At 39.0% G+C, this 25951-nt stretch overlaps 1 protein-coding gene across 2 annotated transcripts in view; it reads left to right on the top strand.

Annotated features, from left to right (window-relative positions):
* Positions 1-2778: 2778 nt before the first annotated feature.
* The window catches only part of srl (sarcalumenin), a 43258-nt gene continuing 20085 nt past the window's right edge, over positions 2779-25951 (top strand). The window contains exons 1-2 of one of the 2 annotated variants that reach the window (XM_061884819.1): positions 2779-2893; positions 20994-21092. In XM_061884819.1, the coding sequence (XP_061740803.1) occupies positions 2809-2893; positions 20994-21092 (184 nt within the window). In that variant the 5' untranslated portion in view covers positions 2779-2808. The remainder of the gene's footprint in view (positions 2894-20993; positions 21093-25951) is intronic. The other variant, XM_061884818.1, reaches the window with a different exon arrangement.

Raw genomic sequence — 25951 nt, 5'->3', positions numbered from 1 at the left:
GTAACGGCCTAAGCAGGAAGTGGAATGTGTTGGTACTCATTGTAGATAACATAAATTCTTATATTGTACATCAAATATGTCCATAACTTATTGAGTTATGTTGCTAACAAACAGACAAACAAGCCCAGGTCAAGACATAACCTTTTTGGCCGAGGTAAGAAAGTCTACTTTCTGCAAACCGAAGAGCGCCACTTTCGTTTCGAGCGTTTCCAAGGCAACACAAAGCCTGTCTGTCGAGTCGCAACGCACAAATGGAAATAAACCACCAAAAAATGATCACCGTGGGAAATATGAGTAAACTAAAAAGCTGCTTGATACATCCTCAATCCATCCATTTTTTTCCTACTGCCTTCCCCTCTCGATGTTACCTATTCCAGCTCCAGCCGAGTGGAAAGCAGGACTGGACAAGTTGCCACCTCATAAATCGTCACACTGGAAGATACGTGAAGATACAGCGAAGCCTAATATTAGTTTGTAAGGTATTTACATTATTAAAAGTAATATTGTTAGCTTACTTTTCAGAGACACAATATTTTTCAGACTGATTTAAAAATGACCACTGTAGAGGACATTGCTTCCCATAATATAAAAGTTAAAAGACACTAAACTGTACATTGTTTTTCTTTTATTTCACTGGATGTTTACATTTCAACTGTAAGTTCCATCCATCCAGTTTTTTACCGCTTGTCCCTTTTGGGGTAGCGGGGGTTGCTGGAGCCTATCTCAGATGCATTCGGGCAGAAGGCTGAGTACACCCTGGACAAGTTGCCAACTCATCGCAGTCAACTGTAAGTTATTCCTTCAAATATTTGCTTGAACTAGTAGATGTTCCTGCATGATTATTTGCTCTTAAAAATAAATGTTTGTAGTAATCAATATGAATGGATCATTTTAGATTTATGTTTGTGTTCAATTACTATAAATGTTTATAAATTACTATAAATCCTAAATATTTTTGACACTTCATTTTTACACACTATAGCATTTTTACCAAGCTTTTGTTTTTTGGACATATACCGCAAAAATATCTCACCATGGACTTAATACCGGAATAATATCGAAAAGTGAGATTTATTTTTAATTCTTAAAAATTACTATTTCAACTTTTCTCGTAAAATTATGACTTTCCATCCATCCATTTTTTACCGCTTGTCCTTTTCGGCTTTGCGGGGGGTACTGGAGCCTCTCCAGCAGCAGATAATTTTAAATTTTCACTTAATAGTACAAAAATGTTTAGTACTATTGTGAAGTGATTCCATTTTTGTAAAATTTCTATTTTTTCTTGTAACATTGCTACTGTTTCCACCTATAAGGTAAAATTAATTTTTTCGTAATTTTGAACAGAACACAAGTTATTTCGTAATTTTTGTTTATTAAAAAACTTTAAAAAAAAAATCTGCTACTTACTCTAAACATTTTTTGACTACCGGTATATTCATGTCTTCTTTCTGGAAGTTAAACATTTTTTTCCGGATTGTTAAAGTTAAAGTAGCAATGATAGTCACTCTTAAACACACTAGGTGTGGCGAAATTATTCTCTGCTTTTGACCCATCACCCTTGATCACCCCCTGTGAGGTGAGGGGAGCAGTGAGCAACAGCAATGCCCGCGCCCGGGAGTCATTTTAGGTGATTTAACCCCCATTTCGGCGTGGCGCAGTGGGAGAGTGGCCAAGCGCAACCCGAGGGTCCAGGGTTCAATCCCCACCTAGTACCAACCTCGTCACCCTTGCTTCTGATGGGTGCTGGTTAGCGCCTTGCATGGCAGCTCCCTCCATCAGTGTGTGAATGTGTGTGTGAATGGGTAAATGTGGAATTAGTGTCAAAGCGCTTTGAGTCCCTTGAAGGTAGAAAAAGTGCTGTACAAGTATAACCCATTTATTTCTATTTATTTATTTCCAACCCGTGATGCTGAGTGTCAAGCACGGAGGTGATGGGTCCCATTTTTATAGACTTTGGGTTGACTCGGCCAGGGTTTGAACTTTATTGCGACTTTTCCCCTGAAATATAGACTTAATTATTGTATTTGTGCTTCTTTTAATAATAATAGTTATTATATTTATTCATAATGCACTTTACCATCCATCCATCCATCTTCTTCCACTTTTCCGAGGTTGGGTTGCGGGGGCAGCAGCCAAAGCCAGGTGACACTTTACATTTTCGCCAAATTTCAAAGTTCAACAATGAGTGCATGTTATTAAAAACAAGTTTAAATGTATAAAAATAGGAAAGTGAGCTGTACGATAAAAAAAAAAAAAAAAAACTTCTTAGGAAAGAAATACTCATTTGAATAGGCAGGTTTTGAGTTAATGAAGTAATACCAACAAAGTGAAGTGAATTATATTTATATAGCGCTTTTCTCAAGTGACTCAAAGCGCTTTACATAGTGACACCCAATATCTAAGTTACATTTAAACCAGTGTGGGTGGCACTGGGAGCAGGTGGGTAAAGTGTCTTGCCCAAGGACACAACGGCAGTAACTAAGATGGCACAAGTGGGAATCGAACCTGCAACCCTCAAGTTGCTGGCACAGCCACTGCCAACCGAGCTATGCAAAGTAATAGTCCTTTTTAGTCGAAAAACGAATCTTTGCTTACATTAGCCGTCACGGCGCTGATGCTGAGGCGTTAGCTGTGACCTCTACTAGTCAGCTGCTCGTCCACGTAGGCTCTCTTTGGCATGCAATGACACCTACGATAACACACACACACACACAGGGCCTTTCCACCAGCTGGCATGGTAGATGCCCCGCCCCTTCTCCCCGCGTGCCCTTTAACCTTCCTGCCTTGGTATATATAGCCCGTGCAACGATGAGAGGTCTCCTGGCAGCCACCATGAAGGGTCTAGTCTCCATCTGCTGTTTCGTCTCCCTGCTGATTTTGCAGGCCACAGCAGGTAAGGATCACCTACAACACACACACACACACACACACACACACTTGTGGCCAGTGGTCTTTCTCAGTGACAAGTGCACTTAATGCATGCTTTGATTGACAGTAGCAGCGTCCAGCTAGAATAGTAGCGTCCCGTCATGGAGACCCCAGCAGCTTAAGTGGGCCTTCAAATCAGTTTATAATTAAACCAGAGTATTTTTTCAAAAAGTCAACTGAAATGGAGGTGAATTGACGTCCACGCGATGACATCTCGGGAGAATACGGCTACCTCTCAGGATGACATCCTGGTAGTTGACTATGGAGCCGATCCCACTCCCAAACAGGCCGTCCCAGGGATCCAGACCAGGGCGATACCCTTGTGCATGTCACCCTTGTCCGTCCTTGGGGCGGCGTTGAGCTCGGCAGCCCATCGCCAGGCCTTTTTATTCCAGGCTGCCGTCAGGTGTCTAAGATTGGAAGGCCTGCTGTAACCCAACACTATAGTTCCTCCTCCCAGCCTCTGTGCTCGCCTTTTAGATACGCTGCACAGCTGCTGTCACTCTGCACTGTCACAATCACAATTTATTCCCAGCCCTTGGCCTTGTAGGGACATGCATTCTCCAAACAGGAGGGGCTTGGTAGCTAGAGCCATACAGGTGTCTATATGAGAGCCAGGCGCTGCCAATGGGATGCTGGCTATTACAAAAAAAAGAAAATTCAAAAAATATTCATTTGATATAATAAAACATTTTATAAATGTTAAAAAATAATGAACACATTTGTTAAAACACATTCTACCCCTTTTCTATACTGATTGTATAAATGTGTTGGAAATTGCTATAAAAATGGAAAAGGTTCAGGATTAAATAAGCTCTGTTTCTTATGTGGTGTATTACATTGTAATTGTAAGCATGTTTGAAACAAGCAAAAACCATAACATAACGTCCAGTTCTGGGTCGCGGGCCGCTGGAGTTCGATACAAGAGTGTTAAAGTGAATCTTAATGTCGGAATGCTTAAACCTGTCCATCAATCCGTAAGAATGTGACAATTTTTGCTTTAAAATGTATTTATTTCTTTCAAAAATTTAAGACTTGAAGAAAAAAAAAATCTACTTTTTTACCCTTTAAAAATGAAGAATTTACATTTATATGTATGTACATATATAAAACATATATGTATATGTGTATATATGTATTTCTGTAGATATGTACAGTACATGTATGTATGTGTATATTTATAATTTATATATGTGTGTGTGTGTATATATATATATATATATATATATATATATATATATATATATATATATATATATATATATATATATATACTGTATATATATATATATATATGTATTTATATGTATGTATACATATACCTTTAGGTATATACTGTTTGTATATGTATGTATATGTATACACGTATGTATGTGTATGTATGTATGTATAACTATACATGTATGCATGTGTGTATGTATGTATGTATGTATGCATGCAGTATGTATATATGTATCTGTATGTATATGTATACACGTATGTATGTGTATGTATGTATAACTATACATGTATGCATGTGTGTATGTATGTATGTATGTATGTATGCATGCAGTATGTATATATGTATCTGTATGTATATGTATATATATGTATGTGTGGATATACAATATGTATGTGTATATACAGTATATTAATAATGTTGTGACGTGTGGATTGCCATGACACTGGATGCAGGACGCCTCATAACAGGCTTGACCCTTTATTATTTCAATAATGTCATTTTCTTGCCATTCGATCGCGCCACTTTCTGGCTTGCTGGCTCTCCCTGGTTGCCGTCGCGCACCTTTCGCTGCCCGCTGGGTGCGTCTGCTGCGGGGCTTCATCCTCGTCTGGATCTCGCTCGTTGTCCTCGTTGTGCTCGTGGTCGGTCGTCTCGGGTGGTTCCTTCTCCTTCCTCCCTTTCTTCCTTCCTCCTTCTCCTCTCTTAAATTCTGTCAGGAGATGGACAGCTTGAGACCCGGTGTGTGTGTTAGGCACCTGACTTGGATTACGGCGGCGTTGCCCCAGGTACGCCCCGCCTCTCCGTTCCGCTACATCCTCCGCCTCCTGGCCTCCATGTTGAGCCGGGCCAAAGAGCGTCACCTCCCGTCTCTCCACAAATGTATTTTACTTTTTCACTCGTACAAATGAAGGCTTTATTAATTGATTTGTTTTATCCTGAAATGCTTTTCCAATTCTAGCCTTCTTACAGCTTTTTTGTAGAATTACACTTTTATTTTCATAAATCAGATCTTTTTTTCTTGCAAAATGACAAAAGGTTTCTTTTTGAATTTATTTAAACTTCTGGTGAAATATAAGTTTTTAAATGCTGTTTTTTGCAAATGGTAGTTTCTAATTAAATCAACTAGTTATTTCATAAAAGTAATTAAAACAATGTACTGCTTAAATTTTCTCTGGGGTTAAATTGCCTTGGTAAAGTACAATAGATAATACATATAAATGAATACTTTTTTTAACGACTTAAGTTGCAGTTACTTTGCATTAATAACAAAATGATAATGTCAGGAATAACATTATTATTATGCATCCTTAAAACGTTCTTGTTTGTTTTCCGAAATGACAGATTTGGTATCACTTTTGTATGGGGAACATTCAGCATTAATTCGTTACTTATTAAAGTAACAAATACTTCATTTAGAGTTATTTAGACACTAAGGGGAACATATAAGGGTTAAGGTACCTAATAAGCAATAATTCTGAGGTTATTAAGGGAAGACTCTTAGTTAATGCCTTACTGGTTGTATAATAAGGCCATGCAGAATAAGGCATTAAGTACTTAATAATGAATAATTAAGAGATATGTTACTAATTTGCATGTAAATAAGCAACTAATTACTGGTTAATATGTGTTCCCCATACTAAAGTATTACCATGCTTTTTATTAAGTTAACTAGTGATTTCATAAAAATCATTACGATAATGTACTTTTGAATTTGCCATAGGTTTGGATGATAGTAAAATCAACATATTGTGTATTTTTATTACATTTATCTCTAAAAAAATATATCAATTTTAGTAGTATTCAATATTTTTAGTATGTTTAGTTGTACTTGTGCAGTGTTTGTCTGCCTGTCTTCCATCAAGGTTTAATTATTAGACTTTTACACTAAATTCAGGGCAGGGGGCGCAGTGCCCCACCAATTAGCAAGTAGTTTTACGGTAGTTTCTATCTGTATTGTATGTATGTATTTCATGTATAATGCAGAATACTTGCGATATTTAAGTGAATAACGACACTAGGTGCTATCTTTGTGAGAATTTCCTTAGTGCGTGCCTTTCTGTTTTCTTGTTGCAGCTTATGGGGCAGTTATGGTCCAACCCCACGAACTCTGCCTAGCAACAAAGCCAGATGATCGTGATGTTCTCTGACAATTGTTGCGTCTGACCAGTCTTCCTCTCAGGGAATACAACTTGGTCAATCCCAAATTCTTTCAGATGACATATATGCAGAGTAAGAAGGACCATCAAGACAGAATAGGAATATTATCAAGTTTTAATGAAACTTTAGGAGACCAGTCCTTACAAATACACTGATACCAGCATCCAGAAGTGGTCTGAAAATAAAACTGGAAGATACAACTTATTGAATACGAATATAGACCCTGTCCAGAAAGGAATACATCCTCATTGTTCTAATACAGATAAGATAAAAAGGGAGTATTTCAACTCCCACATTCCAACCCTTCAAGGTAAAGCATACAGTTTACTTGCGGACATAAGATATAAGCAAAAAAAGTACACAGGGGAAAATATTAGCTGCCTTAAACATGACTATGAATAAAGACAGAAATCTTAAAAATATATGCATTCTCCACACCAGGAAAGATTGGGTTGAGTGTAAACAAAGGGTTACTATGGCAACTGGTGCATTGAAACAAGGTTGTGGACGTATTGTCCAATATGAATCTGATTTCAGACATTTAGTTTCCGTGGAAAACCACGTCTGTAGGGCAGGACATGGACAGGTGCGGAACCTCCATGTGATTAACGGAAAGTGACACGTGTGGGACATCCCCATGACGACAGTGTAGCAGGCAAGATGTGACCATCCAGGTTTTGCTCGTCTTGTAATACCTTCTCTTACCTCATGGGGCAGCGCTCATCAAGATGGGCCTTTTTTTTTTTTTTTTTTTGCTGACGGTGTTGATACAGAGTTAGCATCAACACGCACAAATAGCGGCGTTAAGCCATCATTAGCAAGGACACTTAATTTCCTCTTGGAGTGCATCATGGACATCAAATCAACACCTCAGCGTCTTTGCCATTAGTGTGTAAAACATCGATATTTTTGTGTATATGCAATATGTCCCGGATGGGATGTTTAACGCATATTTAGTGGATGTCTCAGTGAGTCAAAACCCTTAAAATAGGAACATCCCTGCCCTCCCGTCCTACCGTGTCCGTCTTTTGACCCATTGTGGGGGCTATTTCCGACCGATGGGGGAGCTCCACATGCCACCTGTCACCATCCGCCAAGTACCACGTGGCAGCTCTGGCTCACTCTCACTCCCACACTTTTAGAATTGATTGATTGATACTTTTATTAGTAGATTGCACAGTTCAGTACATATTCCGTACAATTGACCACTAAATGGTAACACCCGAATAAGTTTTTCAACTTGTTTAAGTCGGGGTCCACGTTAATCAATTCATGGTAAAGACCCATCCATTTTCTACCGCTTATTCCCTTTTGGGGACACAGGGGGCGCTGGCGCCTATCTCAGCTACAATCGGGCGGAAGGCGCGGTACACCCTGGACAAGTTGCCACCTCATCGCAGGGCCAACACACCGTATGTTTTAATTTTACACAAAGTCGTAGATGTGAAGAGTTTTGCTGGTGTACTGTCATCCACTGTGCAGGCTAAGTTTAGATGAAATTTCGCTACAGTGGAACACCCCATTGCCCTCCTCCCCCACCCCCCAACTCCACTTGCAGACCTGCCAGTTGCTCTGGTGGTGTTCAGTGTAATTTAATTTACCTTCTCTGTGCACTGAGTGCAACCTGATCCTGGGTGAGGCTCGGTTTAAAATCTGCTATAAGGGTTTGCATGAGAATATATTATATTGCCATTAAATACTGTAATGGTAATGCACAGTACTAGCCATACTTTTAGAGAGTTTGACATTTTAATTTAATTTTTTTAAATTGTGCTTTTTAAGGCTCAAGAATGATTTATTTTTTAAATTAAATAGAATAATGTAATATGATATAGAGTATATGTAGACCAGGGGTCCCCAAACTTTTTGACTCGGGGGGGGCCCTCATTGGGTTAAAAAAATTTGGCCAAGGGCCGGGCTGTGTATATATATATATATATATATTGATTGATTGATATATATATATATAATGGTAGTACCATGAATTGATTAACCCCGACTTAAACAAGTTGAAAAACTTATTCGGGTGTTAACATTTAGTGGTCAATTGTACGGAATATGTACTGAACGGTGAAATCTACTAATAAAAGTTTTAATCAATCAGTCAATAGTGATGTGTCCAATGATGCTCAAGCGTTGATGCCCTATGAAACACAAGTGTCCTTCGGAAGCCTTATTGTGTATGTCACTTGAAGAAAAACACATGTGACCAGACTTATACTGTTACTATATTTGACATTTCTCAATTTTATATACAGGTCAAATGTAGTGACTCATTTAATCCATCAAATGGGGGATGACCATTATGAAACAGTAACATAGTATCAGTGCATTGTCCACACAGCTAGTGAGGCATCATTGAGCTTCATTATTCGTAAAACCAGTCTTATGTTTGTTTGTATAAACACCAAAATTGGGGGCTTCAAACATTCCGTCTTAATGTGCTAGAATGTTTCCCCCAAACCGATGCATGGTCGTGTGGCAACGGCCTTAGAGCGAACACGTGGCCCTGAGGGCCAAATGTCGGTATAGTTCAGGGGTCGGCAACCCAAAGTGTTGAATAGAATAGAATGTACTTTATTGATCCCTGGGGGAAATTCAGCACCACAGCTCGCTCACAATAAACGAGGATAATAATAAATAATATAATATACATATATATTATATATGTCTTGATTGGATTATCCAGAGAATAGTGCTCGATACCATGGTAGAGCGCAATATGTAGGTGTGGGAAAAATCACAAGACTACTTCATCTCTACAGAACTGTTTCATGAGGGGTTCCCTCAATCATCAGGAGATTTTAATGGAAGCATTCACATACAATGGTTTATATAGGGCACAGAGTGGGTGGGTACAGGCAGGCGTAGGGTGTGGTGATTGGCTCATGTGTTACCTAGGAGGTGTTTCCGTCTGTGGCGGCATGTTGAAATGATTTCACTGCGCTTGTTGAGGGATGATAGATCTGGATGATATATAATAAACAGTTTCTCTTTTAAGCATAGGTTACATCTTTTATTAACACTGTTGTAAGGTGTGCTGGATGCAAGAATTTGCCATGTTATTGAATGTTCAACATTATTGTCTTTGAGGTTCCAAATGTGTTTGCTGAGTTCTGTAGAATTCCGCAAAGTTTGGTTTCTAAAGGAGGCGTTGTGATTATTTCATCTTGTTTTGAACGCTCCTTCGGTTAATCCTACGTACGTGTCGGATGTGTTAATGTCCTTGCGTGTTACCTTATATATTAGTACATTATATATATAATATATGAATAATATAAATATATTCTACATTTAAGTGCAGTCAAGGAACATATGCATTATACAGTCTGATGGCTGTCGGTATGAAGGACCTCCTGTCTTGATCCGTGTTACATTTTGGGAGTCTGAGCCTTCCACTGAACGTGCTCTTTCTCTCCGCAAGGTCCGAGTGTAGTGGGTGGGAGGTGTTGTCCATAATGGCTAGGAGTTTTGCTAGACTTCTTCTCTCTGACACCGCCGCCAGAGAGTCTAGCTCCACTCCCACCACGTTACTGGCCTTTTCTACCAACTTGTCCAGTCTGTTTGCATCCCTCACTCTCAGCCCGCTGCCCCAGCAGGCCACGGCGTACAAGAAAGCGCTCGCTACCACCGACTCGTAGAACATCTTCAACGTCTTTGTACAGACGTTGAAGCATCTTAGCTACTGAGGAAGTAGAGGAGGCTCTGTCCCTTCTTGTAGAGAAGGGACCAAAAATACAACGAAAAAAAATCTGTCTGGAGCTGCAAACAATTAAAAGCCTTATATAGGTGTTATAATGAAGGCAACACATAATGGGTCTATATATTAGCCTACTATCAAAATAACTTTAAAAAGTCTTAGATTCTGTGTTGCCTTCATTATAACACTTATATAAGTGTCTATATTAGCTATATTAGCCTACTATCAAAATTACTTTTAAAAGTCTTATGTGTTATAATGAAGACAACACATGATGTGTCTGTATTAGCTATATTAGCCTACTATCAAAATGACTTTTGAAAGTCTTATGTGTTATAATGAAGGCAACAAATAATCTGTCTATATATTAGCCTAGACGAAGTGGCTGGGGAGAGGGAAGTCTGGGTTTCCCTGCTTAGGCTGTTGCCCCCGCGACCCGACTTCGGATAAGCGGAAGATGATGGATGGATGGATATTAGCCTACTGTCAAAATTACTCTAAAAAGTCTTAGATTCTGTGTTGCCTTCATTATAACACTTATATAAGTGTCTATATTAGCTATATTAGCCTACTATCAAAATGACTTTTAAAAGTCTTATATGTGTTATAATGAAGGCAACACATGATGTGTCTTTATTAGTTATATTAGCCTACTATCAAAAGCTGACGCAAATCTTCGTTGACAGAAATATTTTTGATTTTTACTCTACAAAGTTTTGCAACATTGGAAATAATTTGTAAAATGGATGAGATAACTTCTGGAAATGACTGTTAGAATGGACAAAGGTATAGATGTTTTTGTCCAAGTTTAAGGAAACGACAGCCTGTCTTCTTCTAATGGATTTGTTATAATCTTTGCAAGCTGGGTAACGTTTCTGTGGCAGCGTCGGAGAAAGTTGTACATGTAAACAAACTACGATGAGTTCAAGGATCGCTGAAATTAGCAGGACAAAATGGTGCTTGCCAAATACTCTCATCAGTGAAGCATGTTTAATATAAACAGTGGGATTTCTAACAATTAGGAAGGTTTGTGTCATGTTTGTTCTCCTACAGAAAATATACTAAAACTACATTTTTTCTTCATCTTTTTCCATTTTCACACATCTCTGAAAGAGGTCCAGGGAGCCACTAAGGCGGAGCTAGAGAGTCGCATGTGGCTTTAGAGCTGCGGTTTGCTGACCCCCGGTATGGTTCAACTCCCCTGCCGCCTGTGGGGTTAATTTTGTGCACTGACGCAAGGCCCCGGCGTCGACGAGCAACACGCCCTCTGTGATCTCCTTCTGTAGTCGCCGTTTGAGTAGATTGGAAGGCGTTAATGCCTTCACACCTGTGGAGGTCCCCTCTGGAGGACTCTTTTAAAAGACTCCAGTAGTCAGTGTGCAGCTCGTATAGCAGTTAAAATATACTGCCCACTGAAAATGAGTCAACATGGCGCCATTAGTGTCCGAAATAGCTGGCAACAGAAGTGAATACCAAGATACATATGTCTAAAATGGTGGCAGTCATGGTTTAGGCTGCATGAGTGCTGCCTGCACTCGGGGTACTTTGATAAGTGAATCGGAGCATTTCCCCTTTTGCAACATAACCAGCCCCAACATACCATAACACATGGACTTGAGCACCTGCAGCACGTCCTCGTTATGTACTCCAATACAAACTGTACACTGACTATCTAAGTACATGACTTTTCCTTGTATTCTGGGGCCTCACTCTGGTTTCTCTTGTTCTCACGCCGCGTTGAGAGAAACATTAGCCAGGCGTATTTTTAGCAGGTTGACTCAGGGAGAATCGGCAGGGCCACTTTCCCCCCCGTAACCAGCAGAGTCCGTTTGGGCCCCTTCATGCAATACATGAACATATTTTCTGTATTGTTCATTCTGGAAGAACAATGTTTGCTTCAATTGACCTCCTTATGCAGATTACTTTGCAAAACGCTGTTTTTTATTTATTTATGATTTTTTCATTTGTATTTTATTTATTTATTTTATTAATTTATTTATTTAATTTTTATTTAATCAATCCAACAAAATAATACCATAAAAACACAATTACAAAACCAAACCCGACCCAGCAACATTCAGAATCGCGTAGCAATCAACAGAGCAATTGAGAAGACACACAAATATGACACAAAACAATCCAAAAGTAGTCAAAAGAAAATGAATAACAGTATCAATATTAATCAGAATTTCAACATAGCAGTGGTTAGAAGTCCCTCAGTGACATTAACATCACAGCCATTTATAAAAAAATTTAAAACATTTTAAAAAATGAACAATAGTGTCACAGTGGCTTACACTTGCATCGCATCTCATATCCTTGACAACACATTGTGTTCAATATTTTCCACCAAGATAAAATAAGTCATATTTTAGGTTCATTTAATAGTTAAAAATAATTTAAATAATGGATCCCTTATTCTAATATACGACTCATTATTAGGGCTTCACGGTGGCAGAGGGGTTAGTGCGTCTGCCTCACAATACGAAGGTCCTGCAGTCCTGGGTTCAAATCCAGGCTCGGGATCTTTCTGTGTGGAGTTTGCATGTTCTCCCCGTGAATGCGTGGGTTCCCTCCGGGTACTCCGGCTTCCTCCCACTTCCAAAGACATGCACCTGGGGATAGGTTGATTGGCAACACTAAATTGGCCCTAGTGTGTGAATGTGAGTGTGAATGTTGTCTGTCTATCTGCGTTGGCCCTGTGATGAGGTGGCGGCTTGTCCAGGGTGTACCCCGCCTTCCGCCCGATTGTAGCTGAGATAGGCGCCAGCGCCCCCCGCGACCCCGAACGGGAATAAGCGGTAGTAAATGGATGGATGGGATGGACTCATTATCTAAGCTAAATGCAGTTTTGTTCCACTGATATAATTTCCATAGCTTGTGTATACCAGTCAAAAACGCTGTTAGAAAAAATTAGTCATTAAATCTGTGATTTATGTGATTTTTCTTTGATGGTGAAACACAAAATATTAATTTTGTGCTGAAAGCTCACAAAATATGACAATATGCCAGAATAATGAATAGGCAAATCCCTGTTTCGTGATGACAGCAGTACCCACACCCCACTAAAAAAGAATAAGCTATTGGAGCTTAATAATAGTGGTTGGTAGTGATATTTTACAGGTAATGCCTTGTATATTTACCATGAATTGATTAACGTGGACCCCGACTTAAACAAGTTGAAAATCTTATTCGGGTGTCACCATTTAGTGGTCAATTGTACGGAATATGTACTGTACTGTGCAATCTACTAATAAAAGTATCTATCAATCAATCAATCAATGTGTTTTGATGTCTTGAAAGAAGACTTTTTGCTTTGACAACGACAATGATAATGAAGTCTGACGGAAAACAAACACCTAAATTCATCACCAACACTACTATGTTCCAAGGGACCACTAAACAAGAAGACCTAGATTCAGGAGTGCATCCAACTACACTTGTAGAGATTATTGAAACAACACTAAAGATTTTTGAAAAAGAAAATATGGAACTGAAAAACTTTTGCAACAAAAACCAGGACTTGGAGAGTGATATAGATCCACATACACATTTTTTTTCTCCCACATCGATAACAAATGTTTTTATTATAAAGATGTGATTACAAATTCTCAATTATTTATTTCAACAGCATAAGCTTGTATGCAAATTACAATTTTTAGAACAATTCAAAGAAGCCTTCAAAGTAATCGCTGTCACAGAAACACGGCTTGATGATAATAAAGGACATTTCTTTGATATGGAAGGATACGAACTATATCCCATCACCAGAACCAGGGGTAGCTGTGTACGTAATAAAGAACCTGAACTACAAAGTGGTAAAAAAAAATATCTAATTTGCTATAGATAAATCTTAGAATGTATAACCATTGAAATATGTCAGGAAAAAAGCACAAACACATTCAGATCACATAAGTCAAATGTTGAAACACCTGAAGACTGGATCAAGAAAAATGTAATGGACATTGGTCAAAAAGGTATTTTCTTATGTGGTGACTTTAATATTGACTTATTAAACCCTAAAAAGAAAAAATCAATTGACAACTTCATTAATGCAATGTATAGCATCAGTTTATATCCTGAATTCTCAAAGCCAAGTAGAATTACGGACACTGTGCCACGCTTGTTGATAATATTGTTACCAATGATTTTGAAAGGAATACTACAAGTGGTCCACTTATAACCGACTCTAGTTTTCACAAGATTTGATGGAAACTACAAATGAGAAACATGGACCGAAGAAAGACATTTTAAAGACTATGCACAGAAAAGAGTATTATTTATTTCCAAAATGAGTTAGAAAAGCAAAATTGGGACAAAGTGTACAATGAAAAGGATGTTGATGAAGCACATGGTACATTTTTAAACAGTAGAAAGCAGAGAAAGAATAATCAACCATGGATGACAAAAGGATTGAAAAATGCTTGTAATAAGAACACTATTCATATAATGTATAACATAAAGATCTACAAAGGCAGAAAATGAGTACAAAAAATGTAAAAACAAGCTAACTAGCATACTACAATCATTAAGCAAAGAATATTGCAGTCAATTACTAGACAGGAACTAAAACAATATGAGAGGAACATGGGGCATCCTCAATAGCGTAATTAAAAATGGCACCAAGAGGGATTACCCCCAATATTTCTCAGACAGAAATGTAAATAATGACAATATGAAGGAAGGTAGTTGAAAGCTTCAACAATTACTTTGTAAATATTGGACCAAAATTGGAGGAAATGATTTCAGACTAAGTTTCAACTGAGGACTTCAGTGACACCATAAACACATGCTCACCAACCTTGAGACCTCCGATTTCGGGAGGTGGGGGATGGGGAGTGGGGTGGACGTGGTCGGGGGGTGGGGCGGAGGCGTGGTTTGGGTGGGGGGCGTGGTTAAGAAGGGTGGCGTATAATTCACCAACTCGAGTATTTCATATATATATATATATGTGTGTGTATGTATGTATGTATAAAATACTTGACTTTCAGTGAATTCTAGCTATATATATTTATTTTGTTATATATATAAATAAAATAAATAGTTGAATTTCAGATGGCACCTATCAAATACACAGTAATAAAAACACAGTTGTTCTACTAACTGTACTGTGCTTGCTGGTTACTAAAAAAACAACACTTACCTTTCACTATTTGAGTAATCTTTGTTCTGCCATTTGCGTATTGGCGAGCGATCTCTGAATCCGGGAACATCCTTCACGGATTTGTTGTAGACATCCACCAATGAGAACGGGATGTTGCTTCCAGCTATCAGCATAGCCATCTTTGTCTCAGCATAAGATACACCATCGGGTCTCCATTTTGCGAGGTGGGCCATAATACTGGGTTGTGAACGATGCTGCGCTGCGGACGCTTTGTGCTTCGCTGACTGATTGTTCATGGCTGAGTATATCCGTTCGTACGCCGTGTTCAATGGAGAAGTCTGTTCTACAAAATGTACAGGCAACATACCCCTTCTCCTTCGAACTCTCTTGGATAAACTGAAATTCTTGTTTCCAATCGTTCTGGAACTTGCCAGCGTATTTCTTCATTTTGCTCGTCGACTATGTAATATATTGGGTTGGAGTCAATAACCAGGCGACGTGATGAAGTTACGTCTCTTTACTGTGGGCTTCAGAACAGACTCCCTTATGCATGTTCCTTGATTGCACTTAAATGTAAAATATATTTACATTCTATTATATGTACAGTAGATGGCAGTATTGTCCTGTTTAAGAGGCTCACAACATTGAGTCGGTCTGCATGGAGCTGGAGGGGGCGTGGCCTCCAGCTCCGCCTGAATTTTGGGAGATTTTCGGGAGAAAATTGGTCCCGGGAGGTTTTCGGGAGAGGCGCTGAATTTCGGGAGTCTCCCGGAAAATCCGGGAGGGTTGGCAAGTATGCCATAAACAGAAATCCCAACCTAATGTTCCTCACGAAGGTGACACTAGAGAAAATAGTTAAAATGGTGAATAATTGCAAATCCAAGACCTCAACTGATAGTAATGTAATGGATCTGGAAACGAAAAAAAAAAAGGTTCTTGAAGAGATCTCAGGACCATTAATGTATATTAGTAACATATAATTTCAAGCAGGCAAATTCCCAAACGAAATGAAAATAGCTAAATTTGTACCGATCTATAAGACTGGAGACAAACACCAATTTACAAATTATAGACCTTTCACTTCTACAATTTTTCTAAAATCATTGAACAACTCTTTCACAGCAGATTGGACAATTTCAAAAGCAAATATAGAATACTCGCAATGAACCAATATGGATACAGAGCTAACATTTCAACATTGATGGCTTTGATCGAAATAACGAAAGTGATTACCATTGCAATAGATGGTAAACACTGTGCAGTAGCAATGTTTATGGATCTAACCATGGTATGGCATCAGAGGGTTGGTCTTAAACTCGGTAAGAAGCTACTTAACCAACAGGAAGCAATATGTGAAGCTAGGCGAACAAAAGTCTGCAACGCTATAAATATCCTGTGGCGTACCACAAGGATCAATACTGGGACCAAAAGTGTTCAATCTTTATATTAATGACATTTGTAAAATTGCAAAAGACTTTGTGTTCTTCGCGGACTATACAACAGAGTTTTGTTCAGGGGAGAACACACAGAAGCTAATACAAATAATAAACAAATTAAAGAGATGGTTTGACCAAAACAGACTATCTCTGAATCCAAGCAAAACTAAAAATATAGTATTTGGTAACAGTAGAAGAGAAAGTCAAACACAAATAAAAATAGATGGAGTAGACATTAAAAGAGTAATTGAAATCAAATCACTAAGTGTAATGATTGATGATAAAATGAACTGGAAATCTCACATAAAAATATACAACATAAAGTAGCAAGAAATACATAAAAAATGAATAAAGGTAAATATGTATTGGACCAAAAATCACTTCATATTCTTTACTGCTCACTAGAGTTACTTACCATATCTGAGTTGCTGTGCAGAAATATAGTGAAATAACTACAAAACTATGATCAAATATTATAAAAGATGTCAGTGTGAATGACACATAATGTTAGATATAGCGAATATACAAACCCTTTATATATTGAATCAAAAATATTGAAATTCCAGGATATTGTGAATTTGCAAACTGCCAGAATTATACACAAAGCAAACTGTAACCTGCTACCCAATAACGTACTACAATTATTCTCAACAAATTAAAAGAAATACAACCTTTCAACTAAAAACATGTGTATGCATGTAAAACACTTTGTAACCTTTAGTATATCAGTATGTGGATAAAATTATGGAATGAATTAGGTTAGGAAATCAAACAATGTACTAACGTTATCAAACTCACAGTGTTTACAAAAGTACAAAGAAGGACCATGATAAATATTTTTTCCGTATCGATTTGGCATCAGTATTTGTTAAAATGTAAACAATACATATCCATTGTCATAATAAATCACAAACTATAAATAGAACCCAGAGAGTGAAAACCGGCAGAAAAATGGATGGATGGAACTTACAATAATAAAAATGGTTTGGATTTATATAAAGCTTTTCATCTTTTTTAAAGAGCTTAAACAGAATTTAGAACCATTCACTGATAAAAATGTGAACAACCGACTACCATATGAACTTAAAAGTGATTTAAATAATCCTGAGTATAAAATGACCTGTTTTTGTCTTTGATTCAATATTAAAAATAACAATTAAAAAATACAAATATGTCATATTTCTTAGTTGCTCAACAGCTGTTGCATCAACAAATTTGCATCATAACTCTCCTGTTGACTTGCTAGTAACCTTTAGGACACATTTTAGGTCTCTGTGTCATGATTGTACCTCTCCTGCTCCTGTGTGAGTGACGGGAAGAAAGGCTCTGACTCACTTGGGGAAAAGTTGTCCCGTGTCGTGTATAAATATAGGAATATAAGACTGCTTGTGTATACACAATGTTGATTGTTGTCCTACTTACAGTAAAGAAGTGCAAGAATACTATGGATTTTGGTACTAATGTTCTCTCAATTATCGCAGCTATAACATTTGGGAAATTTCTGCAAAGTTGAGACTATTTATTTTATATTTTTATGAATAATATGTGCATTTAATGTCTTTATTTACAGTCCTACTATACAAGAAATAGTCTGCAAATATATTTACATTTTTTATCATTTCTAGCAAATATATTTATATTAATTAGATTATCCAGAGAATAGTGTTCGATACCGTGTTAGAGCGCAATATATGTATGTGTGGGGGAAGAAATCACAAGACTACTTCATCTCTACAGAACTGTTTCATGAGGGGTTCCCTCAATCATCAGATTTTCTCCTGATGATTGTGTGTATATATATATATATATATATATATATATATATATATATAGACACTTCAGCCCAGCACCTTTGTGTCAGGCGGCACACACACACACACACACACACACACACAAACACACACACCTGTGCACTGATGCCTCTGTGATGGGCAGCCAAATATGGAGGAGAAATGACAAGCTGATTGGACATGGATGCTTCACAGATCTCTCTCTCTCTCTCTCTCTCTCTCTCTCTCTCTCTCTCTCTCTCTCTCTCTCTCTCTCTCTCTCTCTCTCTCTCTCTCTCTATAATTTCTCTCCCGCTGCTGTAAAACTCTCTCTCGGTCTTATATCTTATCTCTCCTGTTGTTGTAAATCTCTCTCTCTCTCTCTCTCTCTCTCTCTCTCTCTCTCTCTCTCTCTCTCTCTCTCTCTCTCTCTCTCTCTATAATTTCTCTCCTGTTGCTGTAAAACTCTCTCTCTCTCTCTTCTCTCCTGTTGCTGTAAAACTCTCTCTCTCTCTCTTCTCTCCTGTTGCTGTAAAACTCTCTGTCTCTCTCCTTCTCTCCCCCTCTCTCTAATTTCTCTCCTGTTGCTGTAAATCTCTCTCTCTCTCTCCCTCTCCCTCTCTCTAATTTCTCTCCTGTTGCTGTAAAACTCTCTCTGTCTTATATCTTATTCTCCTGTTGCTGTAAATCTCTCTCTCTCTCCTTCTCTCCCCCTCTAATTTCTCTCCTGTTGCTGTAAATATCTCTCTCTCCCTCTCTCTCCCTCTCTCTAATTTCTCTCCCGCTGCTGTAAAACTCTCTCTTGGTCTTATATCTTATCTCTCCTGTTGCTGTAAATCTCTCTCTCTCTCTCTAATTTCTCTCCTGTTGCTGTAAAACTCTCTCGCTCTTATTTCTTATCTCTCCTGTTGCTGTAAATCTCTCTCTCTCTCTCTCTCTCTCTCTCTAATTTCTCTCCTGTTGCTGTAAAACTCTCTCGCTCTTATTTCTTATCTCTCCTGTTGCTGTAAATCTCTCTCTCTCTCTCTCCTTCTCTCCTGTTGCTGTAAAACTCTCTCTCTCTCTCTCTCTCCCCTCTCTCTCTTTCTCTCCTTCTCTCCCCCTCTCTATAATTTCTCTCCCCTCTCTCTAATTTCTCTCCCGCTGCTGTAAAACTCTCTCGCTCTTATTTCTTATCTCTCCTGTTGCTGTAAATCTCTCTCTCTCTCTCTCTTTAATTTCTCTCCTGTTGCTGTAAAACTCTCTCTCACTCTTATTTCTTTCTCTCTCTTCTCTCCTGTTGCTGTAAATCTATCTCTCTCTCTCTCCCCCTCTCTCTAATTTCTCTCCTGTTGCTGTAAATCTCTCTCTCTCTCTCCTTCTCTCTCTCATATCTCTCCTTTTGCTGTAGATCTCTCTCTCTCTCTTTCTCTCTTTCTTTTCTCCTGCCGCTGTAAATCTCTCTCTTTTTCTCTCGCTCTTTATTTTATATCTCTCCTATTACTGTAGATCTCTCTCTCGCTCATATTTCTCCTGTTGCTGTAAGTCTCTCTCGCTCTCTCCCCCCTCTCTCTAATTTCTCTCCTGTTGCTGTAAAACTCTCTCTCTCTCTCTCTCTCTCCCTCTCTCTAATTTATCTCTTGTTGCAGTAAAACTCTCTCTCTCTCCCTCTCTCTCTCATATCGCTCCTTTTGCTGTAAATCTCTCTCTCTCTCTCTCTCTCTCTCTTTTCTCCTGCCGCTGTAAATCTCTCTCTTTTTCTCTCGCTCTTTATTTTATATCTCTCCTATTACTGTAGATCTCTCTCTCGCTCATATTTCTCCTGTTGCTGTAAGTCTCTCTCTCTCTCCCCTTCTCTCTAATTTCTCTCCTGTTGCTGTAAAACTCTCTCTCTCTCTCTCTCTCTCTCTCTCTCCCTCTCTCTAATTTCTCTCCTGTTGCTGTAAATCTCTCTCTCTCTCTCTCATATATCTCCTTTTGCTGTAAATCTCTCTCTCTTTCTCTCTTTCATTTCTCCTGCCGCTGTAAATCTCTTTCTTTTTCTCTCGCTCTTTATTTTATATCTCTCCTATTACTGTAGATCTCTCTCTCGCTCATATTTCTCCTGTTGCTGTAAGTCTCTCTCTCTCTCTCTCTCATAGCTCTCCTTTTGCTGTAAATCTCTTTCTCTCTCTCCCTCATTTCTCCTGCCGCTGTAAATCTCTCTCTTTTTCTCTCGCTCTTTATTTTATATCTCTCCTATTACTGTAGCTCTCTCTCTCGCTCACATTTCTCCTGTTGCTGTAAGTCTCTCTCTCATATCTCTCTCTCACATCTTTCCTGTTGCTGTAAAGCCCATTGTGATGCCAAACAAATGTCTGTTTATTTTCAGGGTTTGCCTTCTAAATTAAGCGCCGAGCGTACTAACAGCTGTGATCTAAGTCACGTGACAGCCCTCAAAACTGGACGTGACACCATGGATTCTCTCAGTCAGGATGTAATTAGCACGGCATGGCACCAAAAACCAGAATAGTAGAAACCCCTGCCATGATTATGTCATGTTCTCTGCTAACTTCAAATCAAAGCACGAAACGTAACATGATGATCTTATTAGAACTGATAATGAACAACATTATAGTGACACTTTACACCCTCAGATATACCTTATTTTGCACACAGCATGCAAAGTTCACTGGTTGATGACCTCTCTTCCCTGCAGAGGAAGAAGAAGAAGATTTCACCGCCATCCTCAGAGACAGATCTCACATCGACGAGACGCTCCGATTTACAACTGAGGAAAAAGCAACAGATTATGCAGGTAAGCAAGTCAAGTAAATGGTCAGAAGTAAGGTAAGCAGGGATGCAATGCCCTATCAGTTCCAGCAGATGGTGCTGTTAGTCTTTATTGTCCTACATGAGTTTTTACAATCAATACAGACAAGGGACTGGACTGCAAAATGAATATTTATACTGCAGTAGGACCTCAATTCACGAGCTTATTTGGTTCTGTGAAATGAATTTAAATCAATTTAATCTGCACTTGCCCAACCCAAAGCGACACACATTTGACATGTATTATCCCTTTTAAAATTAAACTATTTTTTTAGATAAAAATATGGTATAAAAACTAAATAGAATGTACTAGCTACAGTAGTTTTTAAGTATTGTGATAATAATGTGCAGCATTTATCTTAGGGAGTGGACTTCTACTGTATTTCCTTCCAGCTGCTTCTCTGTCAAACACACCATCAGTAGCTTTTTTTCACATTTATATCGTTGAGATATTATTTTGGAATCCTTGGCTGGAGTTCGACTCATTCTGCTTTAGTCTGGCACAGACTAGCAGTGTGCTGTCAGGTTTTTGGTGTTTTGTTTCTTTAATTCATTGAATATCATCAGCACTGTCCTTTATACTCACTTTTCTTCCTTCCCATGGTTGGGGGGAAAAAAACCCTGCAATCGGGATATTGTAACATCCAAGGATCTAGGACAACATTTTGTTAAATGGTTGTCTCTATTTAAGGTACACATTCATGGAACACTACTAGCTCATGTTAGGAACTGTCGACCATTCAACTTTTAAAAAACCAGTAGTAAAATACAAACCAGTCTTGTACCCATATGTTGTTTTTTTGGCAATGTTTATTGTAAGTGGTATTGTATGTATGTTAAGCATGCTAATGTCAGCAGTAACAATCCGCATGTAATTTAGCTGCGTAGCTTAATAACACTTCCCAGTATCTTGGCGGTAGCATAGCTACTTTTTTTGAAAATGAATAACATTTCCTATAGCTAAGGTACTTTTAGACCCATGTTGCAAGGCGTGGCGTGTAGAACGGCCGGGCCAGCAACTTGAGGGTTCCAGGTTCGATCCCCCATCTCTGGCCATCCAAGTCCTTGGGAAAGACACTTCACCCTCACTCCCAGTGCTGCTCACATGGGTGAATGAATTAATGATTGGTGGTGTCGGAGGGGCCATAGAAGCAAATTGGCAGCCACGCTTCCGTCAGCCTTTTTCAGGGCAACTGTAGATAAAAAAATGTAGCTTACAACCACCAGGTGTGAATGTGGAGTTAATGAATAACAGGTTCTTTGAGTATCTAGTCGATAGAAAAGCGCTGTATAAATCTAATCCTTACATCAAAGCTACAAGGTACAAAGAGATATAGGGGACTGCTAATCCAGGCCCCCCAAAAATGGAGAAATACAATGACCTGGATAATTGAGAACACCCATTCATGTGGAGAAAATCCATGATGATTGGTTGGTGTCTATATGATGAATCACAGTTGGCTAAAATGTCTAATCAGAGGCAAGATAAGGCGGGTCATCGAAACTAGTAAGCAAAATCATAACAGTGACACACTCAAGTCACATGAGATAGGGAACCAGAGACAGAGGGACGCCTCAAGCTGATGACTCAAAAAAAAAAAAAAAAAAACGTGCTTGAGATTAGATTTTCCGTTTAGTGATGAAGACGACGACCAGAAAACCCACAGTAATGCGTGTCCTTCGCCATATTTTTACAAATGTATGTGTTTAGAGAAAACAATGCCCAAAACCTTTGTTTTTATGTTGTTTATTCTGTAAACCAAAATCATAACTGCTCTCTTCATCAAAGACGTCCAACACAAATTTAAGAACACACATTAAAAACCTCTTAAAGCCCAAGCTGTTTGTTTGCATAAGGGTTGTCCAAAGTGTGGCCCAGGGGCCATTTGCGGCCCGCAGGTAATTTTTTAACGGCCCCACGGCCCTGTTTAAGAATACGATTGGAAAAAAAAATGTAAACAAAAAGTGTAATGAAATAGCAAACAGGTGGAATGTAACAATAACATGTTGCAATGTTTACTCGAATAACACAAAGCTGCCATGCTGTCTTTATGAATTATTGACCTATTCAAGGCTTCGAAAAAATTACTTTAAATATTACACTGAGATATTTTTAGGGGGAAATTTGCCATGTTTTGTTTCCCATATTGAAACAACAATACAGCTTATAATTGATGGTTAGATCTGAAGGGGATCTCGAGATTATTGTGTTAAAAGTAAACAGTAAAAGCAATATATAATTCATGTTTTTAAACACTTCAATGAGTAGGACCCTGTTTGATCCCAATAATTTTACTGTGATTTGTTTTTAAGTGTCATTGCTCAAAAATAAAAAATAAAGTAAAATCAATGTTGTTATGAGTAATTGACCTTTTTAAGGCTCCAATTCTTATATAATGCCAAATATTACACGTAAAAATTTTATTGGGTGAAAATATTGCATATTTTGTGTTTATTCCATAAAAAACAGGGTTTTCTTTGACAAAAAGAGCATACAACTTAAATCTTTAAAAATGTTATATTGACAGAATGACCTAATGTTGATCTAGAGCAGGGGTCGGGAACCTTTTTGGCTGAGAGAGCCATAAAAAGCTAAATATTTTAAAATCTATTTCTGTGAGAGCCATACAATTTTTTCTTAAAACTGAATACCACTAAATTTGTACATTTTTAAGTAAGACCGACATTTTTAGAGTATTCTTTTTAATAACGTTGTAATCCTGAAGCTAACCAATAATAAACAAAATTCTTCTTACCATTAATGCGACGTCTTGAACAGGTGCGGTAGAAAAACAGATGTATGGATTAAAATGCATGAGAATATTTTATATTTTGAACGTCATTTTTAACACTGTGATTATCAGCGGGATTACTCATTATTTATCGTGTTAAGCAATGTCAGCTAAGATTTTTCGGAGAGCCAGATGCAGTCTTCAAAAGAGCCACATCTAGCTTGAGGGCCATAGGTTCCCCACCCCTGGTCTAGAGATTTAAAACTTGAAAAAGAATACAAATAATAATACTGAATAATGACACATTTTTAATATTGTTTTGACCAGAATCCTATGGGGACTGAGAGGAGGCCTGAATGTATATTTTTTATACATATTTTGTATTGGTTTTTAAAATCAAAAAAATATCAAAATGGGCCCCGCTTGCTTTGATTTTTCAGTGTGCAGCCCTCAGTGGAAAAAGTTTGGACACCCCTGGTTTACATGCTTTTTTTTAATTTTTCTTTGCTATTTGGGCTGATTGGACCCTAATTAGAATAACAACTTAAAATCATCTTTTGATATGATATACTTAGTCCATAAGTACATAAGCGTGTACTTCATGTGTAGTGACATGATAAAGTAATTTTTATGTTTACACTTTTTTTTTTTCTCCAAATTCCATTGCATGTTATACTCTTCTGACACCACCAGATAGCAGTATAAGTGTCCATATGTCGGCGTATAACCCCGATTCTGTTGTGTACACAATTTTGGAAATAAAAGCTCAAAGGTGCTGTCCACGCATGTGGCCACTAAGGATTTAGAGGTGAGTTGAGTTCATGAAAAGTCCTTTTGGTTAGAGTGTTCGCCCTGAGCCTGGAAGGTCATGAGTTCAAACCCCGGCTGAGTCATACCAAAGAATATAACAATGGGATTTTCTGCCTCCCCGCTTGGCACTCAGCATCAAGGGTTGGAATTGGGGGTTAAATCTCCTCGGCAGGGTTCTTGAGGGTGCATGGGAGTTTGCCCAACCAGTCTACATGTGCTTTGTGGACTTGGAGAAGGCATTCGACCGTGTCACTCGGGAAGTCCTGTGGGGAGTGCTCAGAGAGTATGGGGTATTGGACTGTCTTATTGTGGCGGTCCGCTCCCTATATGATCAGTGTCAGAGCCTGGTCCGCATTGCCGGCAGTAAGTTAAACACATTTCCAGTGAGGGTTGGACTCCGCCAAGGCTGTCCTTTGTCACCGATTCTGTTCATAACTTTTATGGACAGAATTTCTAGGCGCAGTCAAGGCGTTGAGGGGTTCCGGTTTGGTGACCGCAGGATTAGGTCTCTGCTTTTTGCAGATGATGTGGTCCTGATGGCTTCATCTGACCGGGATCTTCAGCTCTCACTGGATCGGTTCGCAGCCGAGTGTGAAGCGACCGGATTGAGAATCAGCACCTCCAAGTCCGAGTCCATGGTTCTCGCTCGGAAAAGGGTGGAATGCCATCTCCGAGTTGGGGAGGAGACCCTGCCCCAAGTGGAGGAGTTCAAGTACCTAGGAGTCTTGTTCACAAGTGAGGGAAGAGTGGATCGTGAGATCGACAGGCGGATCGGTGCGGCGTATTCAGTAATGCGGACGTTGTATCGATCCGTTGTGGTGAAGAAGGAGCTGAGCCGGAAGGCAAAGCTCTCAATTTACCGGTCGATCTACGTTCCCATCCTCACCTATGGTCATGAGCTTTGGGTCATGACCGAAAGGATAAGATCACGGGTACAAGCGGCCGAAATGAGTTTCCTCCGCCGTGTGGCGGGGTTCTCCCTTAGAGATAGGGTGAGAAGCTCTGCCATCCGGGAGGAACTCAAAGTAAAGCCGCTGCTCCTCCACATCGAGAGGAGCCAGATGAGGTGGTTCGGGCATCTGGTCAGGATGCCACCCGAACGCCTCCCTAGGGAGGTGTTTAGGGCACGTCCAACCGGTAGGAGGCCACGGGGAAGACCCAGGACACGTTGGGAAGACTATGTCTCCCGGCTGGCCTGGGAACGCCTCGGGATCCCCCGGGAAGAGCTAGACGAAGTGGCTGGGGAGAGGGAAGTCTGGGCTTCCCTGCTTAGGCTGTTGCCTCCGCGACCCGATCTCGGATA

The sequence above is a fragment of the Nerophis ophidion genome, linkage group LG23 (genome assembly GCF_033978795.1).
Source record: "Nerophis ophidion isolate RoL-2023_Sa linkage group LG23, RoL_Noph_v1.0, whole genome shotgun sequence".
Taxonomy (NCBI): domain Eukaryota; kingdom Metazoa; phylum Chordata; class Actinopteri; order Syngnathiformes; family Syngnathidae; genus Nerophis; species Nerophis ophidion.
This window is presented reverse-complemented; position numbering and strand designations above follow the sequence as displayed.